The sequence below is a fragment of the Apus apus genome, chromosome 2 (assembly GCF_020740795.1).
Source record: "Apus apus isolate bApuApu2 chromosome 2, bApuApu2.pri.cur, whole genome shotgun sequence".
NCBI classification, from domain to species: Eukaryota; Metazoa; Chordata; class Aves; order Apodiformes; family Apodidae; genus Apus; species Apus apus.
Genome location: NC_067283.1, coordinates 70,405,122 through 70,426,650, shown reverse-complemented (window position 1 = coordinate 70,426,650; position 21,529 = coordinate 70,405,122). Strand labels below are relative to the sequence as shown.

The 21,529-nt window shown below is 40.2% G+C and overlaps 1 protein-coding gene across 1 annotated transcript in view; it reads right to left on the bottom strand.

Moving 5' to 3' along the window:
- The window catches only part of DUSP22 (dual specificity phosphatase 22), a 42,840-nt gene that overhangs the window by 16,211 nt on the left and 5,100 nt on the right, over positions 1-21,529 (bottom strand). Inside the window, exons 2-3 of the mRNA XM_051610582.1 lie at positions 20,378-20,411; positions 12,220-12,302 (exon numbers count right to left, since the gene is read on the bottom strand). Coding sequence (XP_051466542.1) covers positions 12,220-12,302; positions 20,378-20,411 — 117 coding nt within the window. The remainder of the gene's footprint in view (positions 1-12,219; positions 12,303-20,377; positions 20,412-21,529) is intronic.

The window sequence follows — 21,529 nt, the reverse complement described above, 5'->3', positions numbered from 1 at the left end:
CTGATGCATGTCACTTGTATGATGTTTCTGGAAGGCTGTGGTGATGGACCCCTCCCTCTGAGGAAATCATCACACACTCAACTCAGAAATAGTTAGAGGTGGGATTTCAAAAGTACTGTGCAGGTGACTTAATCTGACTCCCACAAAAATCAACAGTGAAACTCTCAGTGACTTTGACCCAAACAGTTTGGCCAGGTTTGGTAACTCCTGAGGATCCCACCCTATCATCAAGTTGGTTAAAATAACAATGATAATAGTAGGTTCAAATATCTTCCATCATAATTGGATACCTGAAATACAAGACAGTATGGGGCAGGTATTCATAAATGCAACTTTGAGGTATTTTCTGTGTAGATACATATGTTGATCACTGTTGAATTAGCTTTTCCTCACATATACTGGATAGACTGTCTTTTTGTCATTTTTAAACACATTGGCAAAAGGAATTACTTAATTACAGAACCCTGGTCTCTGAGATTGCTAAAAAAAACCCAAACTAGCCAGAATCATATTATTTGTATATTTGTGCCCCAAGACACTGTTATCCTTCCTGCGCATATACCCTGCAGATAACATCTAAGAACTGTCCCAAAGGGACCTTTCAAAGTAGAACAGTTAATGCCAAAGAAACAATAAGTACCTACATTTTCGATGGGGTACTAGCACGCAAGAAAGAAAGACACGTCACTATTTTGTTACCTAGCACTTTGCTTGCTGTTCTGAACCTGCAAAGCGTAAGATGTAAGAAGGCAACAATCACTGAAACAGCAACTAAAACACAGTAAGACTAAAGTAAACCAGCTCTTAGTGGAAATTTCAGCAAGCTCCAAATCAGCACCTCGTCTGCAGTTTCACGAACCAAACTTGAATCTGGTTGCAGATGCAATAACCAAACCTGAACTAAGATTGCACGCTCATTAAGATGGGAAGGCAAATACAAATTTTATGTCAGCCATATGGAAGTCTTTATTTTATTAATTTATTTTTAAATTAACACTGTTTTGCTCCCTAGAAATGACAAATCTCAAAAAATTATTCAGTGGATGACAGACAGAACAATTCAAAACAGGTATTGTACCACTTCACCTACACACACTGAATTACGTGCCACAGAATAGCTACTCATCCCAAAACATGGTATTTGTTCAAAGCAAAGAGAAAAGCTTGCAATTATCAAAACTGATGAAAAGAGAAATACTATTTTAAATACTACAAGAAGTAATACACCCACTTTATTTATTGAATACTGCTGCTAATATATTGTTATTCAAGCATTTCTTCAGCTGTCAGTGGTGTCAGTTGTGTCTTATCTTCCAAACAAGTTTTTTCCCCAGACTACCCGTTTGTTGCTTGTTTGTTTTTGTGGTTTTTTTAAAAAAAAGCAATCCCACCTTTTTAATTAAAGAGAAATTCTGTATGTTCTTAGTTAATAAAACATTCCAACCATATAGAATGTGGTCAAAACCAAGCTCCTAGGTCAATGAGATGCTGAACGAAGCTTTCTCCTGCTCATCTCCATTCACTACTGCTTTCCACTTGTTACTTTTAAACCATTGCTCACTTTTCCATTCTCCATCAATAACCACCACCACACAACCCCTACACTCCAAGACACACACTCCTCTAAAGTTATTCACATGATAATCCTACCTGATGCCCTCATCACATAAAAGCACTACTCCTGTTTCTTTTGGTATTTTGAACCTGTCAAGAATACCCCTAAAATTCAGTAAAATAAAATATAATTCTACTCCTCTGTTTTCTGTTTCAGCAGACAAGAGTAACCACCAAAACTAGATTTCTATCTCTCTTAGGCCCTGAAACTAAATGCTACAGTTAAACCGATACAGTGAGAGCTAACAAAACTAGAGCAAGTATTCTGATTTCAAGATTGTCAAAGTTGAAACAAGCGAGAGTTAAGTAAAATTTCTAAAATTCACTGTTGTTTGAGAAACAACAACACTTGCACAATTTCATCACATTCTAGAACTGTCAGTTCTGCTGCAATGAGCATCAAAGTATTAAAACCAGAAATGTTTAGGCACACACATATATATGCAGAGATTTTACAGTACAGTTAATAAAGTATTAATAGAATTGCAGTAATTTTCAAATTTCTAGTTATTTTAGAGGTTGATTTACTGAGATTGGAAACTGAACAGTTATCTCACATTTGGACAAGTCAGCAAGACTATGTCTGTCTTTGATATTAAATCCAATATTTCATGTAGTGCTCAGGAAACATATCAATCCAGTTCAAGGAACACTGTTTCTATTCTACTTACCTATAATTTATTTTAAAAGCTCCAGTTTCATTCTAACTAAACTTGTAAAAACTGGCATTTGGGTTTTTTTAGTGGAACACAGAATTTTGCAGTAGCAAAATGAGACATCTGTAAGTACTACATGTCAGATAATGGGTCAGTGACTGAGAATAGGATCTCTAAAGAACATGTACAAATTTCACTGCACAACAGCAAGAATAATTTTTACTCCGAACAGGATTGAAAAAGTACCATGAAACAAACACAGCACCTATATGGATATTTGCTCCTTTGTAACAAAGATGTCCTGAAGTAATTGAGAGTTATGCTCAGTTTGACTACATCCTAATTTTTTATATAAAACTGAATCCTCAAGCAAAACAGGATGCACAAGAATAAGAGGAATGACTAAAAATGCTACTCAGTATTTCATGATCAGTGGGTTTTCCAAGTAATGTTTTTTACAGATGTCCCTCAGAATATTGTCCCCACCACTGCTGTATGTGCATTTCTGTGGGTCTAGTTAGCACTGGAAACCTGAATCTAGAACTTCAGATGTTAAAAGGCGAGGAGACGGGGCAAAAGACATCAAATTACAAAAACTCTATTCTCCAAAGGCAGGGAGTAGGGGGAAGGGGTTGTAAAAACAAAATTAAAAAAAAAAAAAGTCTAAAAAGAGCAGGGTTGTATTTTCAGCATTAAACCTCTCTATTTAAATTTATGTAAAGATACCATCAACGACTTCCAAGAAAGTTTTTTAGAACCTAAAACCCTGAACTTAAATTTGTGAACCCAGATGCAAATAGAAAACCTCCAGCACCTGGCAGGTTCTTTCAGGTTAGTCAAAAACCCTGGGTTAGTTTGAGTCGTCAGACCAACAGATGAGGGCAGGACAACTTATTTTTGTTTAGGGGCATTTCAACAAAAAAGCTAAAGTGGGAAACAGCCAGCACAAAGCTTCCTCAAGCCAAACCAACAAGAGTTTATCAAGGGTTTTGTCCAGTAATACACCAAACTGAACCTGCTGAACTGAAAACCGTTCAACCGTTTGTTTGTCCTTTCAGTTACTTTCTGTAGCAATCATCATTGGTGCCGCTTTTATTAATGACTCATAGAAAATACATTTGTGTTTCAGCAAAAAAAAAAACACTAATTGACTTTAGTGAACAACACATTCAGGTTTGGTTGTGAAAAATATTATAAATGAAATTGAAATTACATGAAGAATATGAACCACCAAGTGGGATGCTCCTGCAATAGAATTTATACATTTGGTTTGTGTTCTTGAATAATACAGTGGTTTTTACAATTCATGTTCTTGTTAGGAAGTAGTCTCAGCAGAGACTTTTGTAAAGTCCACATCATTAAGGCTGGAATGTGCCAATCAAAAATATAAAGTGTCCTGTTAAATCCCTCCCCTCTGGCACCCTTTCTAAAATGGCAAGAGGGAAATGCTGAAGAGTTAAGGATTTTACTGTACTTGCACAGAGAGCTGCACATGCTATTTCCAGTTCTAACCCTGAAATGCAGTTCTAATCTCGCTCATCTGAAGGAATGCACTGTAGGAAAAAACACTAATGGTTTATACAAAGTTGTGGTTTACCTCCTTGAGGACACACCAAGAGTATTTACAGGACTACATACTTCAGCTGAGAGGAAGGATCTTGTTAGCCTGCCTTGACTAGATGATGCATTCAAGCCCCCAGGCACATCAGGGCGTATCTAGCATTAGAACACTGCCTATCACACTTTGTCCCTGAACCCTCAATCTTGAGTACTACAACAAAACAATATATCCCTCCTGCCTTTCTCTTTCAGGGAATAATGGATCATGACCGCTACACCTCTGGAATATGCTCACATTACAAGTGCGGATTAATACCCTCTCCACATCATCTCCTCCACACTGTATCCAAGCAATGAGGAACACCAGGCATTTACTGGTCTAAACACCTCTTGTGCAAACAGCTCACCATTGAAAGCTTCAGACAGTCCTCTCCTCTCTGCCATCTGCCACTACAGGAACATCCTTCCCCTGACACAGCTAGTGCTTGCTGAGCAATTCCAACAGTGGACCTAGTGCATCACCAAAGCAGTCTCTGCCAAGGGCTCCTTGTGATGAAGGCCCAGCCCAACAAACTTTAAAAGCTGCTTTGTGTAAGTCTTTTGGAGATGTCTTAGTGGGCTACCAATGTAATTTTTGAAAAATTAGTCAGAGGTTCCAACTTCACCAGCAGAGCCAATTCCAGACAAGGCATTACTTCAAACTAGAGAATCTTCTGGTGCCGCTACACCTGAAAGATTTTTAAAGGATAGCTATTTTGCTCAGCATGGTCTTCTGAAACATCTCATGAGGGGAAACCCTTATCATGAAAAGGCAGTGAAACATCATAGAAGAAAGTTAAGGTTTTTTTTTATTAGGAGAAGCACTTGTACACTTCCTCTTGACCACAGCACAAAGGCTGAATATTGACAGCTTCCAACACTGATGATATAAGACAGTAGTGCTATAGATGGAAATGCAACAGTCTGACTTGACTAAATTGACTAATTTGCAGAGCTGATCTTTATACAACAGCAATCATCTTTTGCTGTATTAGCAACTCTGATTCTGAAGGCTATCTTGCCATCTTCCTCTTTAATAGCTTCCATAAGTCTTTGGGCTGGATTCCAAAGAAATCAGAGCTTCTGCAGGGAAAATGCTGCCCAGCAACATCCAGAATGGACTTCTCTCAAAATGTCATCAAGCTGCAATGTTCATATATGAATGGTCTCCTACAGCTCAGAACTTCTGTATGCTATCCAACATCATTGTGTGGTTTTAATAGACTTGTGTGGTTCTCAATTGCTGAGCTGCGTATGTCCAGAATTAGCATATGCTTTCCTCTAAAAAAAAGTAGGGCTGACTGGTTTCCCAGTATTTCCCTATTCAGTTATTTCATGTTGAGCAGTGATAGGCTTTTGAGTCCAGACAAATGCTTTCTTGAGTGGTGTCTGCATGAAGCTGCTCCTTCAGATTACAGAACCAAAGCAAGCACCAAACCAGCGTTCAGCACTTCCAGAGTTACCAGCTGAGGAACTTGAAGGCACAAATGGAATTTTTATTTCTGTCTTAGCACAGAGTAATCCCTGTTATAAACAAAAAATTAAGTCGGTCCAGAACCATGAAATAAAGAAAAAAGTTCCCACAAACTGGTGATAAAAGGGAAGAATCAGAAAAATTGAAGAAAATGAGGCTGTTTCCCTTCAAAGCTTCAGTAAAAGCTTCCCTATAGTAAACTTATAGTGAACCTAGCTGTTAACAGCAGGTAAGATAGGTTTCTATAACAAAAAACAAAATAGCTGCAAAAATACTAACCACAAACTATGCTAAGCAGATTACTTGCATTGTGCTAGAACTGCCAGTCCAGTTCCTCTATAGGAACTAACTCTGCTTTTGTAAAAAAGCTGCACATGTATGGTCTAAAGATCTGTAAACATACAAGACTTGTGCCCAGCTAAAACTGGTTTAAGATTTACAATACTCAGCCAGACTTAAAAAAAAAAATGAAACAAGATTCAGATCTTAATGCAAGCTGATATGAATGTACTATCTATACTAGGTCTGCAGGATATAACCATTTGATCTTAGAAACATTTCTCAGTTTTGATAGGGCATTCAGTCATTTAGCTCTTCACTTTCAAAGCTCTCAATTTACCAGGCAGCCATACACCTTTTTTTAATTCATAAACTTGATCCAGCAGTTCCTCTTATGATTTCCCCAGCTGCCATTTTCTCACCCTTAACACCTTATAAAACAGATAATATCACACCATTCACTAGATAAAACTGGTGCAGAGAAGCTATACAGCCTCTCTGTAGCATCCTTATTTTTCTGTAACTTCTAATCCTCACACTTACTGGTTCTGCTCCAGTTACAGCATCTTTGTGTTACCTCTATTCTATTAATGCATTTGACTGTTTACTCAGAGAACATAAAAGATTGCTCCAAAAGATAAGCACAGACTTTTTTAAACTGCAGTCTTCCCTTTCAGTTCAGCTTCTTAGATACTGAGTAATTGAAACCATATTTCTACTCTGATTAAATGTTAAGCACTTGCAAGGGAAAAATAAATAAATAAATAAAAAGATTTATCTAAAATTCTTCATAAGATGGGCTGGCCTATGAAGTTTTTTATTCAAAGATACAGTTGTGCTGGCTGCACAAGTTAACAGACTGGACAAGATGCTTAGGTTAGTCAGCAATTAGCTCTTCTCTACCTCCCCATCCACACACTTACCGTATCAACAGTTATTTAGGTAGTCATCAATTCAGGAAAAGGGGAGGTATACAACTGCTCTGGAGATAGCATGTACCAAATTGACATTGTATTATTAATGGCACTAAAATGCAAAGAAAAAAAGAATGACTGTCTTCTGCAGCTGTTCTGGTTAACTATGCAGAATGAAAGAGAAAATCCATAACCTATAAAGGTAATATTTTAAGAAAAGAAAAAGAAGAGCAAATGTTTCATAGGCATCACAGACTATTTTCTCAGCAATGAGGAATCATTATTGCAACATTCAAAATACTCCACACAGTGCTTTAAAATCATTATCTTTGTTTTGAGAAGAAATCCCACAAATACTAGGAATTGAAACTGAACCATCTGATATCTGAGTATCACACGGACACAGACCAGCTATTCACAAGAAATGGGAGATGCCTAAAACAGCTCTAGTACTGAGCAAGGAGAGATGACGATATCCTTCAACCTAAAAAACTGTGCATGTTTTGTTGGGATTTCATTTACTCACGTGTCATCCAAATGACTTTAATTGAAAGTACCACATACACTGATGTACTCTTTCCTCATCTGAAAAAACAACACACTAAAAATAAAAGCAAAACAAATATTTTACAGCAACAGAATACAAAGAAAGAAAACTGACATGCATATAGAAACAGTACACATTCAACAGCCTACTCTTCATGCAGTCTGTCATAAACAGAGTAAAGAATGGAAAGCTTTTGTGGCAGAGGACAGTACAGGAATGCCCAGGTAAACTCTTGTTGATTGAAGATATGCAGTGCTGGGTTAATGACTGGACTCAATGATCTTAAAGGTCTTTTCCAACTAAAACAATTCTATGATTACTGTGATCATTATGGTCTCCAAGATGAGTGCAGTATACAGAGGTTCCTGTGATGCAGCAGTGGTCAGTCTGACAATGATAATGCTACAGATAAATTAATGCCAAAGGACTCCACTACCAAGAGATCAGGTCATCTTGTCCAACTGTCCTACACTGAGGAGGGACATCTTCAACTAGTTCAGGTTGCTCAAAGCCCCATCCAACCTGACCTTGAATGTTTCCAAGGATGGGACCTATATCACCTCTCTGGGCAATCTGTTCCAGCGTTTCATCACCTTCACCATAAAAAATGTCTTCCCTATATCTAACCTAAATCTACCCTCTTTCAGTTTAAAACCATTACCCGTTGTCCTATCACTACCTTCTTCGGTGAGAAGCCACGCCCTAGCTGTCCTGTAGCCCTTTCAGGTACTGGAAGGCCACTATAAGGTCCCTTTGGAGCTTCTCTTCTCCAGGCTGAACAACTCCAACTCTCTCAGCCTGTCTTCACAGCAGAGGTGCTCCAGCCCTCTGATCATCTTCATGGCCGTCCTCTGGACTTGCTGCAACAGTGCCATGTCCTTCTTGTGTTGGGGCCCCCAGAACCAGACACAGAACTCCAGGTGAGGCCTCATGAGAGTAGAGTAGAGGGGGAGAATCACCTCCCTTGACCTGCTGGACACACTTCTTTTGATGCAGCCCAGGATATGGTTGGCTTTCTGGGCTGCAGCTGCACACTACCAGCTCATGTCCAGCTTTTTATCCACCAGTGACCCCAGTCCTTCTCCACAGGACTGTTCTCAATCCCTTCATCCCTCAGCCTGTTTTGATACCAGTGACTGCCCTGACCCAGGTGCAGGGCCTTGGACTTGGATTTTTTGGACCTCCTGAGGTTCACACAGGCCCACTTGTCAAGTCTGTCCAGGTCCCTCTGAACAGCATCTGTCCCTCAGGTGTGTCAATTGCACCACTCAGCTTGGTGTCATCTGCAAACTTGCTGACTTTGCACTTGATTCCACTGTCTATATCATTGATGGCGATCAATATTATGATGAAGATCCCAATATGGATCCCTGAAGGACCCCACTTGTCACTGATCTCCATATAGACACTGACCACTACCCTCTGGTTGTGACCATCCAACCAATTCCTCATCCATTGAACAGTCCTATAAAGTCTGTATCTCTGTATCAATTTAGAGAAGAATGTTGTGGTGAACTGTGTCAAATTCTTTACAGAAGAACAGATAGATGACAACCTGTTGGACAGATCCAACAGGTCACTGCCAAATACAGTATTATTTAAAGCACACTCTTAGATATGTTTCCCCATCCGCCTTTCAGTGTCTCAAATTCTGCACAGAGATTTTAAAACCTGAACTACCTGAGAAATAGATTAGAAAGCAGGTGGCAAGAAACCTAATTATTCTCCTCTGTATACAGCTTTTGTGTGGATTTATAAAACATTTGTGAGTGTTCCATGGGCAGCCATCCAGAGTGCTCTGGAAAAGCCAACTTGATTCACCAAGGCTATTGCCTCTGTAGAAACACAATGATGCTGCTGGGCATCACACTTACTCAGGGGGTGACTTCTGTGCATCTGAAATAAAAACTTTGCCCCATACAACATACAGTCCTTTTCCTTGGACCAGTTGCCTATAAGTTTTTTTTTGTGATAGGATTACAAACCTGCATCTTTAAACTACAAAATGCTTATCTGAGTGGTTAAGATCCTTTATGACAATGATGTACTTCATTGGAACAACAGCTTTTTGGATAGTCTCCCAATATAAATTAATTTCAGGATAGGTTTTATTAAAGGACAAATTTCCTTGAAATAGTTTATTAAAAAGAGCTAAGGGGTAATATTGCAAGACAGCTCAAGCCAAATTTGGCAAGTTCCTTCCAATCTAAATCACTTGAAGCTTTACAGAACAATTCTGTCTTTTACTTAATGCCGGCTGCCAATGCTTAAAGGTATAAAAAGCCTTAGAATACAACTTATTTTTTCCCTGTTATTCCAGGTTGCAAGTACACAACTTCCTAAAGGCAAAATATTGATTATGAGCCACCCGTGAATCAGACATCCATGATGGTTTGTAAACAATCATTGAAATAATGTCTGAAACCAAATTTCAGTAAGAAGATATTATTTTTTTTTATTATTTCTCAGCAAGCACACACTATGTAACCTAAACCGATATAATACCTTCAAGTAAACTCTTCAATCATTTTCTAATACCTTAACAACTTAAGAGGGACTAAAGCAGCATATTTCCAACTACTGCGGTATAAAAAGCAGAGGAAAGCACACTTCTAAAGAAATACTGTATGTTAAGCAATCAAGTACAAACAGTCTGTAACATCACAGTGAGGTGAAATGCTGTATGTTACTAAGTGGAAAATAATTTTACTATTTGTTACAAGCTGGTGTTCACCACATACTTTGGTATTTGCTTTAATGAGTACTGCATTCTTAAGGACAATGAAGCTAGATGAGTCATTTTCATTCTCTACCCACTATTAGCAGCTTTAGGTGCTGTATCAGAAGCATTATTGCATCAGGACAGTTATTACTGAAACTTCAAAATCTGACAAGCAAGATGTGGGTCATCTGTCACCTCTCTGAGAGCTAACTTATGCATCCATGTTTGTTCCACAGAGAGCCAAAAACGGCTAACATGTTACCACAACACCATGGAGAACACCAGTTCTCCATGTCTAGAAACACTTATGTTCCACAGCATGCACAGAAAGCTTTGTGTAAGTATTTGTAGCATTTGCTGTAGGCTGACTAGGAACTACTTGAGATAAAATATTGAGAGACATACAAAACAGGGAATACACACAAAACAGGGAGTCACAGGAAACAAAGTTTCTTATATCACTGCATTCCATGCTTAAAGGTACTAATATCAGATTAATTTCTGAACACAAATGTAAGCCATCTTTCCACAGGTGAAGTCTGAGGGGAAAGGGGAAGAGAGAGACACATCAGATTTCAGTAGACTTGAAAACAAGCTCTGAGAACAATGTAGATATACAAGCTGTAAACAAACCCACCTATAACCTGACAAAGACGTAAATAACAAATATGGTAACACAGCCTAACAGATGTTTTCTAGGCTCTTGAGAAGCATTTAGTTGCAAACAAGCACCACAGTAAGACCATGAATGATAAAGTAATTAATAATCAGCTCAGCTCCCAAACAAATGGAATTTACAATCCTTCCACTACTTTAAGAACTGGGGAGAAGTTTTAACAATTGTTTTTCAGACCACCAGCATATAAAAGTATATTGCATGCTGAGAAAATAGCATCCATCTTCAATCAGCCACTACTTGCTCCCATACCACTGTAACTTTTGGGACACTACTGTGAACCAGACTAAAACCAGATCCAGGTAATTATAATCCTTCATGTCTTTTGTGGGGGTAGCTAGAGGAAGAAATGGTGACTTGGCTTTATTTAACCCACAAGAGCTCCCAGCCTCACAAACAGATGCATCACCACAAGTGAGGGGGTGGCACGTGGGCTGCCAAAACTACCACCACCACAAGAAACACTGGTCTGATGCTGCAGCCAATCTGTGCCATAATTAGTCTTCCTCCTTTTCTAATCATGACAATAAAATGAATCCAGCTTTTACTCATTTTAGAGAACAGCACCCTGGAGGACACATTACATCTACCTTATTCAGTACAACTGTTTCTGCTCAACTAAGAGCACTCTTTATATTCAGCACATTTCAGACTTAACAAGCACCAGGCACAACAGAAGTCAAGCGGACAGTATAATAAAGTCAACAGCTAAAGCTCTGTTTCAGCACACTTCTAAGTTCAAGGTCCGCCCTGAATTCACCATTAACTTCATTTTAGTTTTAAACATGACATACCAGGGACACCTTTTTTCAGCTTACCTATTGATGTGCCTGGGAGAGGTGGAAATTCAGTTTAAGGACTGAATTCACTAGAGACTTTTTACAGGAAAATAATGAAAAGCAGAGATTCCCAGCAGCATCTGAGGGGTAACAGCAGCAACTGCCTTACCCACTGTTTTGCCGTATTTCATGGAAAGGGGAATGCAGGGAAGGAACAAAGAAATTCAACAGGGCAACAGTTCCCAACATAAACCAAATAGTAGGATTTTAAAGTATAGCAAAGCCCAGTGAAACTCAACTCCTTGCAAGGTAAGCTGGCTTAAAGAAAAAAGCACAACAGTTCAACACAGGAGACACACAGCCTGCTCTTTCACTGCTGAAGGTGACACAGCAAGTCCAGTCATTTCAGCTCTTCAGTAAAATGGGGAAAAATACTTCATGTTGAAGTGTTGGAGACTTATGGATGCTCTGCTGTATTAGATATATTACAGGAGGGAGCACTAGTTACTCCCACACCCCAAGCCTAAACAAGGCTATTTCCCACAGAAAAGGACTGCAAACCTCTTACACAGCTATCCTATAAATACTCAGAACAGGGGCCTAAGTGCAGAGGGTTGGTAGTGGGGAAGTGGGAGAAGAAATGCTGTTGTTAATGTGATGCTTGAATTCCACACAGAAGGAAACTTACCTTTACTATTAAAGTAATAACACAATTCCATTATTGTGTTATATTGTCTGACACTGCAATAGTCTCTTCTTTTGTTAGTTAGCTTTCTTGTTGTTATAGCAGCAGTAACAACAAAATCCATGACTGCATCCCAAAACTACAGCTGTCAAACATTGCCACAAGAAAGCAGTTTCAAAATGTCAACTGTACAAAACAAGAAATTAACCCCAAGATGACTACAACAGTCGACTGCAAAGTAAGGATTTACCATGGAGTCCCCCACACCTCTTACCTCAAGCATTGGGCGGGCACTGTCATGGATTGAAAGAATGTGTGTAATGTTATTCTTACTCAATTGCTCCACATCTCGGGCATCTGTGATAAAGGGGAAAAAAAGTAAGTTAACTTCTTTAATCTCTTGAAATAACCCTCTCCCCTCTCCATTGTGCATGCTGAAAATCACTTATCATTAGTACATTTATTTTTAGAGCTTCATAAAGTAAAACCCCAAATGCAGCTGTTCTAGAACACCACAATCAGAGTGGGTAACGGGAAGACACATTTCTAACTCCAAAACAAATTATATACTATATAAAGAACAAGCTTAAGTGACTCAGGAATGTGTTCTCAAGTCAGAAGTTTCATGTATTTTGCATTTGAAATGTAAGTCTGTGTATGCCTGTGTGCAGGTGATGGCCATCTGACCAAGCAGTCAGAGCTGTACAAGAAATAGCTTACCTCCTCTCTACCCACAAATCCCCTGCAGGAGATGTGTTGTCACTTGGGAGACAGACCTTGTGACATCCAGGTCTGAGAAATGAGGCCAACCATATAAATTGAACTGAGGTATTAATGGGCAAGCCTAAGTGACAGCTAGATGCTTACTTCCTGTGGACTGTGCATTTAGACAAAACCTTCCATAATTTTAAGTCTGAAGAGAGATTGAGATGATCAAGATAACAAATGTTTGAAAAAGCAAAATGCTTTAGCAAGGAACTGCAGTTACGAAAAGGTGGTTCCTAGACCTGTAACCAAGGGGTTTCGAACATTCAAAACAGAAAAGCAAACTCGAGCGACTGAAAATTCGATCTAGATGGTGTGAAAGCAAAGGTTTGTTTGTCTGAGAAGGAAGGTAAAATAGCTTATCTGTCATCAGCGAAAAACTTTCCCCACACTAAACCATTAGCATGACAGAAAATTACCTCAAAGAACCACTAATACAGGTAAAAGTTAGATTGTGTCCATTTATTTTTGACCTTTTTATTTGAGAATGGCACAGCACACCACAGCAATTACAGCAGTGGTTTTGTGATGTGAACACCTGCCTTCCAAATCTGCCCATACAATCTGTTCACATCAGCCTCGCTGCACACAAAAAAAGAGCACTGACCACAGATTTTTCAAACCGGCTCTCTCTAGGTACAAAAATAACAATGGCATCACCTGTACATTCTTTATATACGTGCAAGAGTTCAATTAGCATCTCTTGCTTCAGCTTATTCCACTTGACTATAGCGTTTCAATGCCTCTTCTACATCACAAAGGCAAACTGGACTTTTTAATTATACTGACCCACAGACAAGATCACATGAGCATAATAACAGGAAATAAAATGTAACCCTAATCCAATTACAAAAGCTTCTCCAAGGCTAATAAAATGGAGAGCAGTCTCAATACTGCATTGATTTCACTTGCTACTGCTCAAGCCTGCACAATCAACAGAGATGTCTAATCCTTCAGGAGAGAATGAACACTAACTCTGTCTGAAACAGAATTAAGGTCTAGCTTCATAAAAAAAATAAGTATTTCCTAAAAATATCCGAGTGAGCATTTCAAAAAAGAAATGCAAATGTTTGCTGGGAGAGGTCTTCTAATCCACATGACCTTGAGATTTTTTTAACTGCTTATAGGACAGTCATGATTCCTCAGAGAACACCTAGGCAGGAAAGAGCTTGGAAGCCCAGAAGCTAGCCTAAAAATCACTGTGTTCTGTTCTCCAAAGGCTAAGGGTGGATTACAGAGCCTGTTGCCTGGAACTCATGGAGTCAATGCATACCGAGTAAAATGAGACCCCGATCTCTAATTATCAGTATAACCCACATGGTAAGAAACAGCTTGCCACAGAAGACTAACAGCTTTCTAAGGAGATACGATCCAAATTAAATGTTGACTGCTTTGAACCAGTCTGAAAGGCTAATGGACACAGTAAAACCCAAAAGGACTGAAAAGATTTTAGTTCTTCAGTTAACCAAAGGCTTAGGCTAAAGGAATTTCAACAAATCAAAGCTATACAGAAAGACAGTGGGATTTGAGATATTCCTGGAAAGAATCTGGAAATGGCTATCCCTGACCTACATCCCAGGATAACCAGTAGGTTCTCAATATATTTAGGAAACAACCATTCAAATCATAAAAGGGGAAAAAGCTTCCCAGCCAATGACTGTATTATCTGGATCTAAACTTTTAACAGTTTTCAAAGGGGAAATTCCCCTGGCACCTGCCTTAAGTCTCTACAAAATGCTACAGACAAAACTATTCAAACAGCAGTACAAATTATATCCTGTCACTCACTGTTTCATACCATAAACTACAAAAATAAATTAAGGGGTTACGTAAAGGACCATTAAAGGCCAAAAGAATCACCATTATCACAGCAATTCTAACTTCTTTACTGTAGCACAGTGCTGTACAACCACATGCAGGCTCACTTTTTGATACCACAGTGTGAAACACCCCATTTCCAAACTTAAAAATGAAAGTGTCCATCTTGTGAATCCCTAAAGGGTCCCTCAAATGTAGCATTATTCTTCACAGTAGGTTACCTAATATTCTGTTTCATATAGTGAAACTCTTCTCAGTTAATGTGGACTTCTGAGTAAGCCTTCGGGAAACTCCTCACACAACTGGGCATAAATCACACTGGGGGAATCTTCCTCTCTCTCTCTCACCCCCATATTTAGCTTATTTTCCCTCAGTGTCATTCTGTGACTCCGAGCTTAATTCATATGCAGAGAGCTGCAAACACTTACTTACAAAAGCATTAATAGCAAAGTCATCAAAATGGGACTGGGGGCGTTGCAGTGTGGTGGATACACAGGATTTATTTCCCTGCATCTCTGGGAAGCCTTACTGTGTGGCTGGGGAGCAAATCACCTAGCATTTGGTGCTTCCACGCCCATATGGCAAAAGGGAGACAATACTGCTCCAGCCACTCTGATTAAGACACATCAGTGGCTGAAGGACTCCACTACTAGGTTGATGGAGTCTCTAAATGTACATACAACCATTCTCTCTTCAGTATTTTAGTACTTCCGTAAAGATGAAAGGTAAGAAATAAAAGATTCCTCCCTCTGTCAAGTTGGATGGGAAGAAACAGCTGTAGAGTCTTTCCACCTCTACTGCTAACAACAAAATACAAAAGCATCCTGTCAGGAAGGGGAGGAAAAAAAGCATTACAGTGATACAGGCCTGATATGCAAAATTTAACTGCAAGTCAACTGTGAATTTAGAAGATTTAATGTCTCCACAAAGTAAGTGAGGTGAGTTTATTTTCATTTTGCCACCTTCCCTCCCATTGGCCAGCTATCCCAGACTAAATACATCCTCCCTTGCTTCTCCTCCAAAGCTGACATTTGTGACTTTGTTGTTAGTCTGTTAGACAGACATGCTCCTATAACACAGTAAGCTAGCGAGTATCAAGCTTTCAGTATAAAATGTTAGGTTATTTGTTGCCTTAGAGAAAGCAAATCAGCCCAGTAGGTACAACAGTATTAAGCTTCAAACTGCAGATGTATAGAGCCTACAGTTTCACCATCACCAGATTTTATTTTTTTTAATAAAGAAACATTTCGTCTACACTATTTTCTACTTTGGAGAAAACCACAGATAGACACCAAAAGGAGAAGCTCCTCTCTAGTGGTTCAGAGCACTAAAAACTATCACTAAGAATGGTTTCTCATCAGGAGAGCTTTGTTTCAGCGTCCAGTGATTCACACTTAGAGAAAAACACACACAGGGAAAAACAAAGCACACAAACAAAAATTCCCCATTTTCTGTCTCCACACGCTGTTTTAATACATATTTTGTCCCAGCCTCTTGAAATAACCTTCTCAGGGAGTGGGAAAGGTAGGGAAAAGGGTCCAGTCCTCTGGCTAATGAAAGCACCTGTAAAACATCTTCCTTCAAAAAGATTAACCTGAAAAAGGGAACGGTGTCTTCACGTTCTCCTGTTTTCAGCACCTGAAATAAAGCCTTAGAAAAAGGAACTTTTCCCCAAAACAATTAGGGCCCCTGATAACAGGAATTAATTTAATCTAGAAACACAGCAGAAACACTTGGTGGGCGCTGCCTTTTTATACGCTTAGTAACAGGAAGGGCAGAAACTTTCCCAAGACTCTCTAGCTCACCCACAGCAACACTGGACTCTCTGGGGGGAATTAAACCTCATAGTGTGGCTTTCCCCTTCAAATCAAAAAGCCCCAGATATTCCATTGGAAAAACATGAATCTTCCAAATTTGTTAACTAGGAAGGAAGGACAAAAGCTCTTCAATATTCAAGGTAGAAACACTCCTTGAGTCTCTGGTGCTTGCTACTGCTACACCTTTCATTTTGGAACCAAACAAGCACCCATTTCAAACCTCCTATCAAAAGAAATGGTATTTTTTTTTTTTCTATTTGTGCAGAGAAAAAGGCTAAAAAGCCCTGTCATACCAGTCTCAAGGAAAAAAGCACTTATTTTCATTGTAAGCACAGGTGTCTTTCAGGGGACATCAGGTTTCCAGTGCAGAAGACACACGGGCCTGCAATCCCACAATAAATTGTCTTTTGAAAGGATTAAAATTCATTTGTAAGGTACAAAAGGAACAAACCAAAATTTCCCCCAAACTAGAGGTGGGAAGAAGAGTTAACTTCCTCTTTTTCTTCCTTAATTTTTCTCTCTTAGCCCCCCACCCTCCCATTTGCAAAGAAATAACTCCTCATTAGCTTCCACTGAAGAAGCTCAAGAGCTCTAATTTTGCCTTCTGGGCTTTCAGACTAAACTCAATCTTGGTATTTCGTATGGACATCTGTGGTTCATCTTGAATTTTTCTGCCCTCTAGCTGTGCTATCTCAAATACACTCAGGAATACACCACAATTTCAATGTGCTATTAATAAGCAGAACCATGCTTATAGATCTTGTAAGATAACAAGCCCTTAAGCACATGCTGAGATCTATGCTTTTTCAGGAAGTTTTCCCAAGACATTCTCACGTCCTTTGGACTTAAGGGAATTTCAGCATGTACTTCAGTGCTTTCTATACTCAGGACTACATATAACTTTCTACCCTAAGGTGGTTAGAGAAGCCCCTCTCATTCTATGTACCTAATGGTTCATGCAGCAGCAGCAGCAGACAAACCAGGAGCAAGCTCAACTCCTGCTTCTGCCACAGATTAACTTCACAAGTTTTTCTTCGGCCTTAGTTTATCTCCCAGTCAAATGCACAGAAGTTTGTGCTTGCAATGTCACGGATTGTTTTTAAGTTGATTAGGCCTAAAGACAGTAAGAAACCCTATACGTGAAGTAGAAACATCGGTGAATATTGGATAATTCCCCAATTGGAACAATTGCTGAAGGTCATCTCCGGACAACCAGCCCTCCGGGATCACAGTGTTTAACATCTTTAATATCCTGCTTTCACTCAGCAGGAAAGCACCCACCTGGAACAACTGTACCTCGCCCCAGTCTGACAGTGTCCCCAGAGGTTCCATGCAGTAGGGAGACAGGAATCTCTGTACTTAACCTAGCTATGCAACCCTGCCTGCCCAGGCTCTCTGAAGAGTCACTGGAGGGAGGAGGGAAGATTATCCTCCAGAGGGCAGATCAGAGAAACTCAGGGATACCCGACTCACCTGGATTAGCTCCCTCCTCTCTGCTACCTGCACAGAGACCCAGAGCGTGCCACGATGCCTCAGCCCTGTGTCCAGGTGAGATGCACAATGCCAGGGCTCCAGAGTTACTCCTCTTACTGACCACATGCAAGTTTATTCAATTCAAGCTATCAGTCTCCAGCTGAAGAAAGGGGAGACTGCTCAAAAGTGTATTACAGCAAATAATTTTATAAACCCATGTCTTTAAAAGTATCCAGACATTTCAGCTGCCCAAATCAGGATACTCTAAGCAATGCCAACTGTATACACTGCTGCATATTTTGCAGTAAACAATCCCCTCTATGGCAGTCTCAAAATTCATTAGTCACTTTTTGAAAAAGTGCCATAAATCAGAACATGCCCCAAGAACATGGTAATTCAACTTCTCCAGAAAAATACACTGGTGATTAACCAACAGCCTGTTCTCAGTGGGATGACTTCACTGCACAGAAAGCTCATTGCAATTGCTCTCAAGCAGCGAGGCAGAGAGGATGTTTGAGGGACAGGGCATGCAGAAAAAAACACAATTATAGAAGTTTGCTTTTGTATTAGTACCACAAATCTCTCTTCCTCTCCAGGTATGGTAAATAATTTGAGATTATAACAACAGACACTCATGATGGCAGAAAATAATTATTAAATGCAATGTGAGCAAAGGTCATAGCAATAAACAAAAGTCTTATTTATGTTTTTAATCAGTTTGAAAAACAGACTCCAAACACAGATTAAAGTCAACCCGTCCCTACTCTATTTATGAAGGCAGCTGGAGCACATCAGCCTCTGCTGTTTTTCAGACTCCCAGAAACACTGCCCACTCACGCCACCTTAGTGTGCACGCCTCTATGCTCTGTGTAGAAGTGACCTGAAAGGCTATTTAAAGGCCACGAGCAAGGTGCACAGCTGAGTGGCCAGAGCAGCACCAGAGAGGGTCGCAGGCCCTGGCATTCACAGAGATGCTGACTCACTCCACAACCTCGGCCAACTCCCTTCAGCTGGTCAAACTGTTCATCAGCTGAAAACAGAACTGCACCAAGAAACAGATGCTCCGGCTGAGTTTCACTCCCCTGGGCAGACTGTCAAGGGCTCACCAGCAGGACAGCAACTAAGAGAGGGACCAATTTAGAGCCTCGTCCCTTGGGTCCATCCTGCCCACCCTTCCAGACAGCTTAAAACCTAAAGGACTCCACTATTGAACATCCTCCCATCCTGCCTCTCTCCTAAATTACTTGACAGGAAACGGGAAAAAAAAGAAAAAGAAAACAAAAAGAGGAAGCAACACGGCTGTGACCAAGTCAGTTAGTTTTGTCACTGGCCCATGCACTGCTTTGTCCAAAGTGTTTTTAAAACTATCCTTTGCTCCTTATATTCCCTTTCCCCTGCATTCTTTGTTTATTCTCTTTTCCTTACCTGCTTCTTACCTCCATCCTCTCACTTCCCTTATCATGGCATGATTAACTCCCTATCACACACTAACCGTTGTACTTGTGTTTGCACCCCAATGTGGCAAAAGGCAGCTTTTACTTTCCCGTGCACCTAAGGGTTGCCTCTCTAGGTGATCAGCTCCACTCCCCAAGGGGCAGAGAGCACTGGACTGGCAACATGGGTCAGCAGGTGAAGAGGCAGGTAAATTGGGCAAAAAACACAGGTTTTAGGATGGGGGTGGGGGATGAAGGAAGGCTGGGCACGAGACAGAGAGGAGGTGCAGCTCCATCTAAATCCAATGCAGATGTTCTCCAGTCTCAACAGACCAGCTGTGGTATCAGACAGTCCAGGAAGGACAGGATATCACAGGAGCCCCTAGAAATCCTGCTTTGCTGTTGTACCCAAGCACATGTAGGAAATACAGTCTACGTGTATCAAAATGACTGTACAGGCACAACTGGTTTATTTCTGAGTAGGAACAGTCAGCAGGAACTGCTGTTAATGGATTTCTTTGAGAACAGGTCATTTATTTGGATGCCTACATAAAGTTTCCTGTGATTTCTAAATATGGTTCCATCTTTTTGTACACAAAATAAACCTCATGTAAAAAGGAAAAAAATCCAGAGAATCTTGCATCTGACACAGACAACACAACTGTCAGTGGTCAGACAGCAATCTGCAGACCCATCAGTCTCGCAAGCAGTGATAACAGAACTCTTTAGCAGTTGTTATAAATAACCAAAATAATGAAAGCAATGAGCAGCAGGCATACTAAGCCTTTACTTATAAGGAGGGCTTGAAATAAGCCTTGAAAAGAATCTGCCTGGCTTAAAGGCTTCACTGCCAAGCACAGGAATCGTTTAATGCCAATGTTTAGAAATTCCAGCTGAAGCATGCTCCGAGGAGATGTCATTCATTTTTTCTCTTCTTAGAAGTACTTGCAGCACACCACATGGATGGCAGAGCAAACAAGTTCTTCTTTAAGTTCTACCAGGTGAAATGAAAGCAATGTAGGGTTAGAGAAGCTGCAGAGATGTCAGAAAATTCTGTAGGCCTGCTGAACAATACCTTAAGACCCCTGATAAGTAATCCTAGAAATAATAATAAAACTAATCTTACCTTTAAAGTTGCCAATGAACAAGCCCGGCAGAATCTGTGAGAAAGAAATATAGTATCAAATATAGATATCTTGTGGTAAGACAATTTGACAAAGTTCAATTTGCATACAGGATGGAACATACTACTTCAGCAGACTATTGTCAAATGCAATCTAAAAAGCACTGACAACATTTTGTGCTTCTTTGCAACCTTCTCAAACTACATAGCTCTAGGTATGCCAGGCTTGAGAGCATTTGTTGACAGCCAGGGGGTGTTAATCATGTAGACTCTCACATAATGGAGGCTCACCAAGGATAGCTAAAGTGGTTCACAAAGATTAAGTGGGCCTCACAATGTACCCCTCCCCCTGCCCCCACAGCAGGATAAGAGTTACCCTCATTTAACTAATGATGAAACTTCATACAGTAAAGGTGATTTGCCTAAAGTTGTTCAGCAAGCTGGACAAAACACTGCACAGAGACATCCTTCAAGTCTTTTGAAGTGCAAAACTATGCAAGTCAGAGCTGCAGCACTGTTGGGCTTTTCGCTAAAGGAAATCACTGCAAACAAGAAGTGGTGTATTCACACAAAAAGAGAGTTTATGAAAGTCCTCTAGTTACTTATTTCTCTCCCAGATCTACCCACTCACCCCAACACTCCCAGAAGCCTGCACAGGTCTCAGTTACAGGACTTTCTTTAACTGGGGAGTTTCAAGGTCAGCCTGAGGACCAGCCTGTGCAGTCTGAGGACACGTGCACGCACGCACCCAGAGGTGGCTGACACTGCCTTGCTACCCCTCCCACCCTCTCATAACCCTCCCAACTTAGGAACAGCAGTAAGGAAATGAAAAAAAAACCCAGACACACTGAACACACATTTTCTGGCCCAAAAATTAAGTTCTCTGCCACCTGAAGTCTCTGACCCATGCCCACATCCTTTGAAGAGACAAGAACTGCAGTGGTGAAACCTTACAATCCATTTTTCTTCAGTACATGCAGAGCATACCACCAATACAGATATGTCAGCACAGACTTCCTACAGCCTTAGCAACACCCAAGTGTCACCAAAACAGCAGCAAGTGTCTCCCGGGCACAGCTATTTAAAGGGAAAACTCCACCCACTTTGCCTGGTCGGCAGTCGCCAAGTTCCAAAAGCCCTGAAGGACTTTTCACC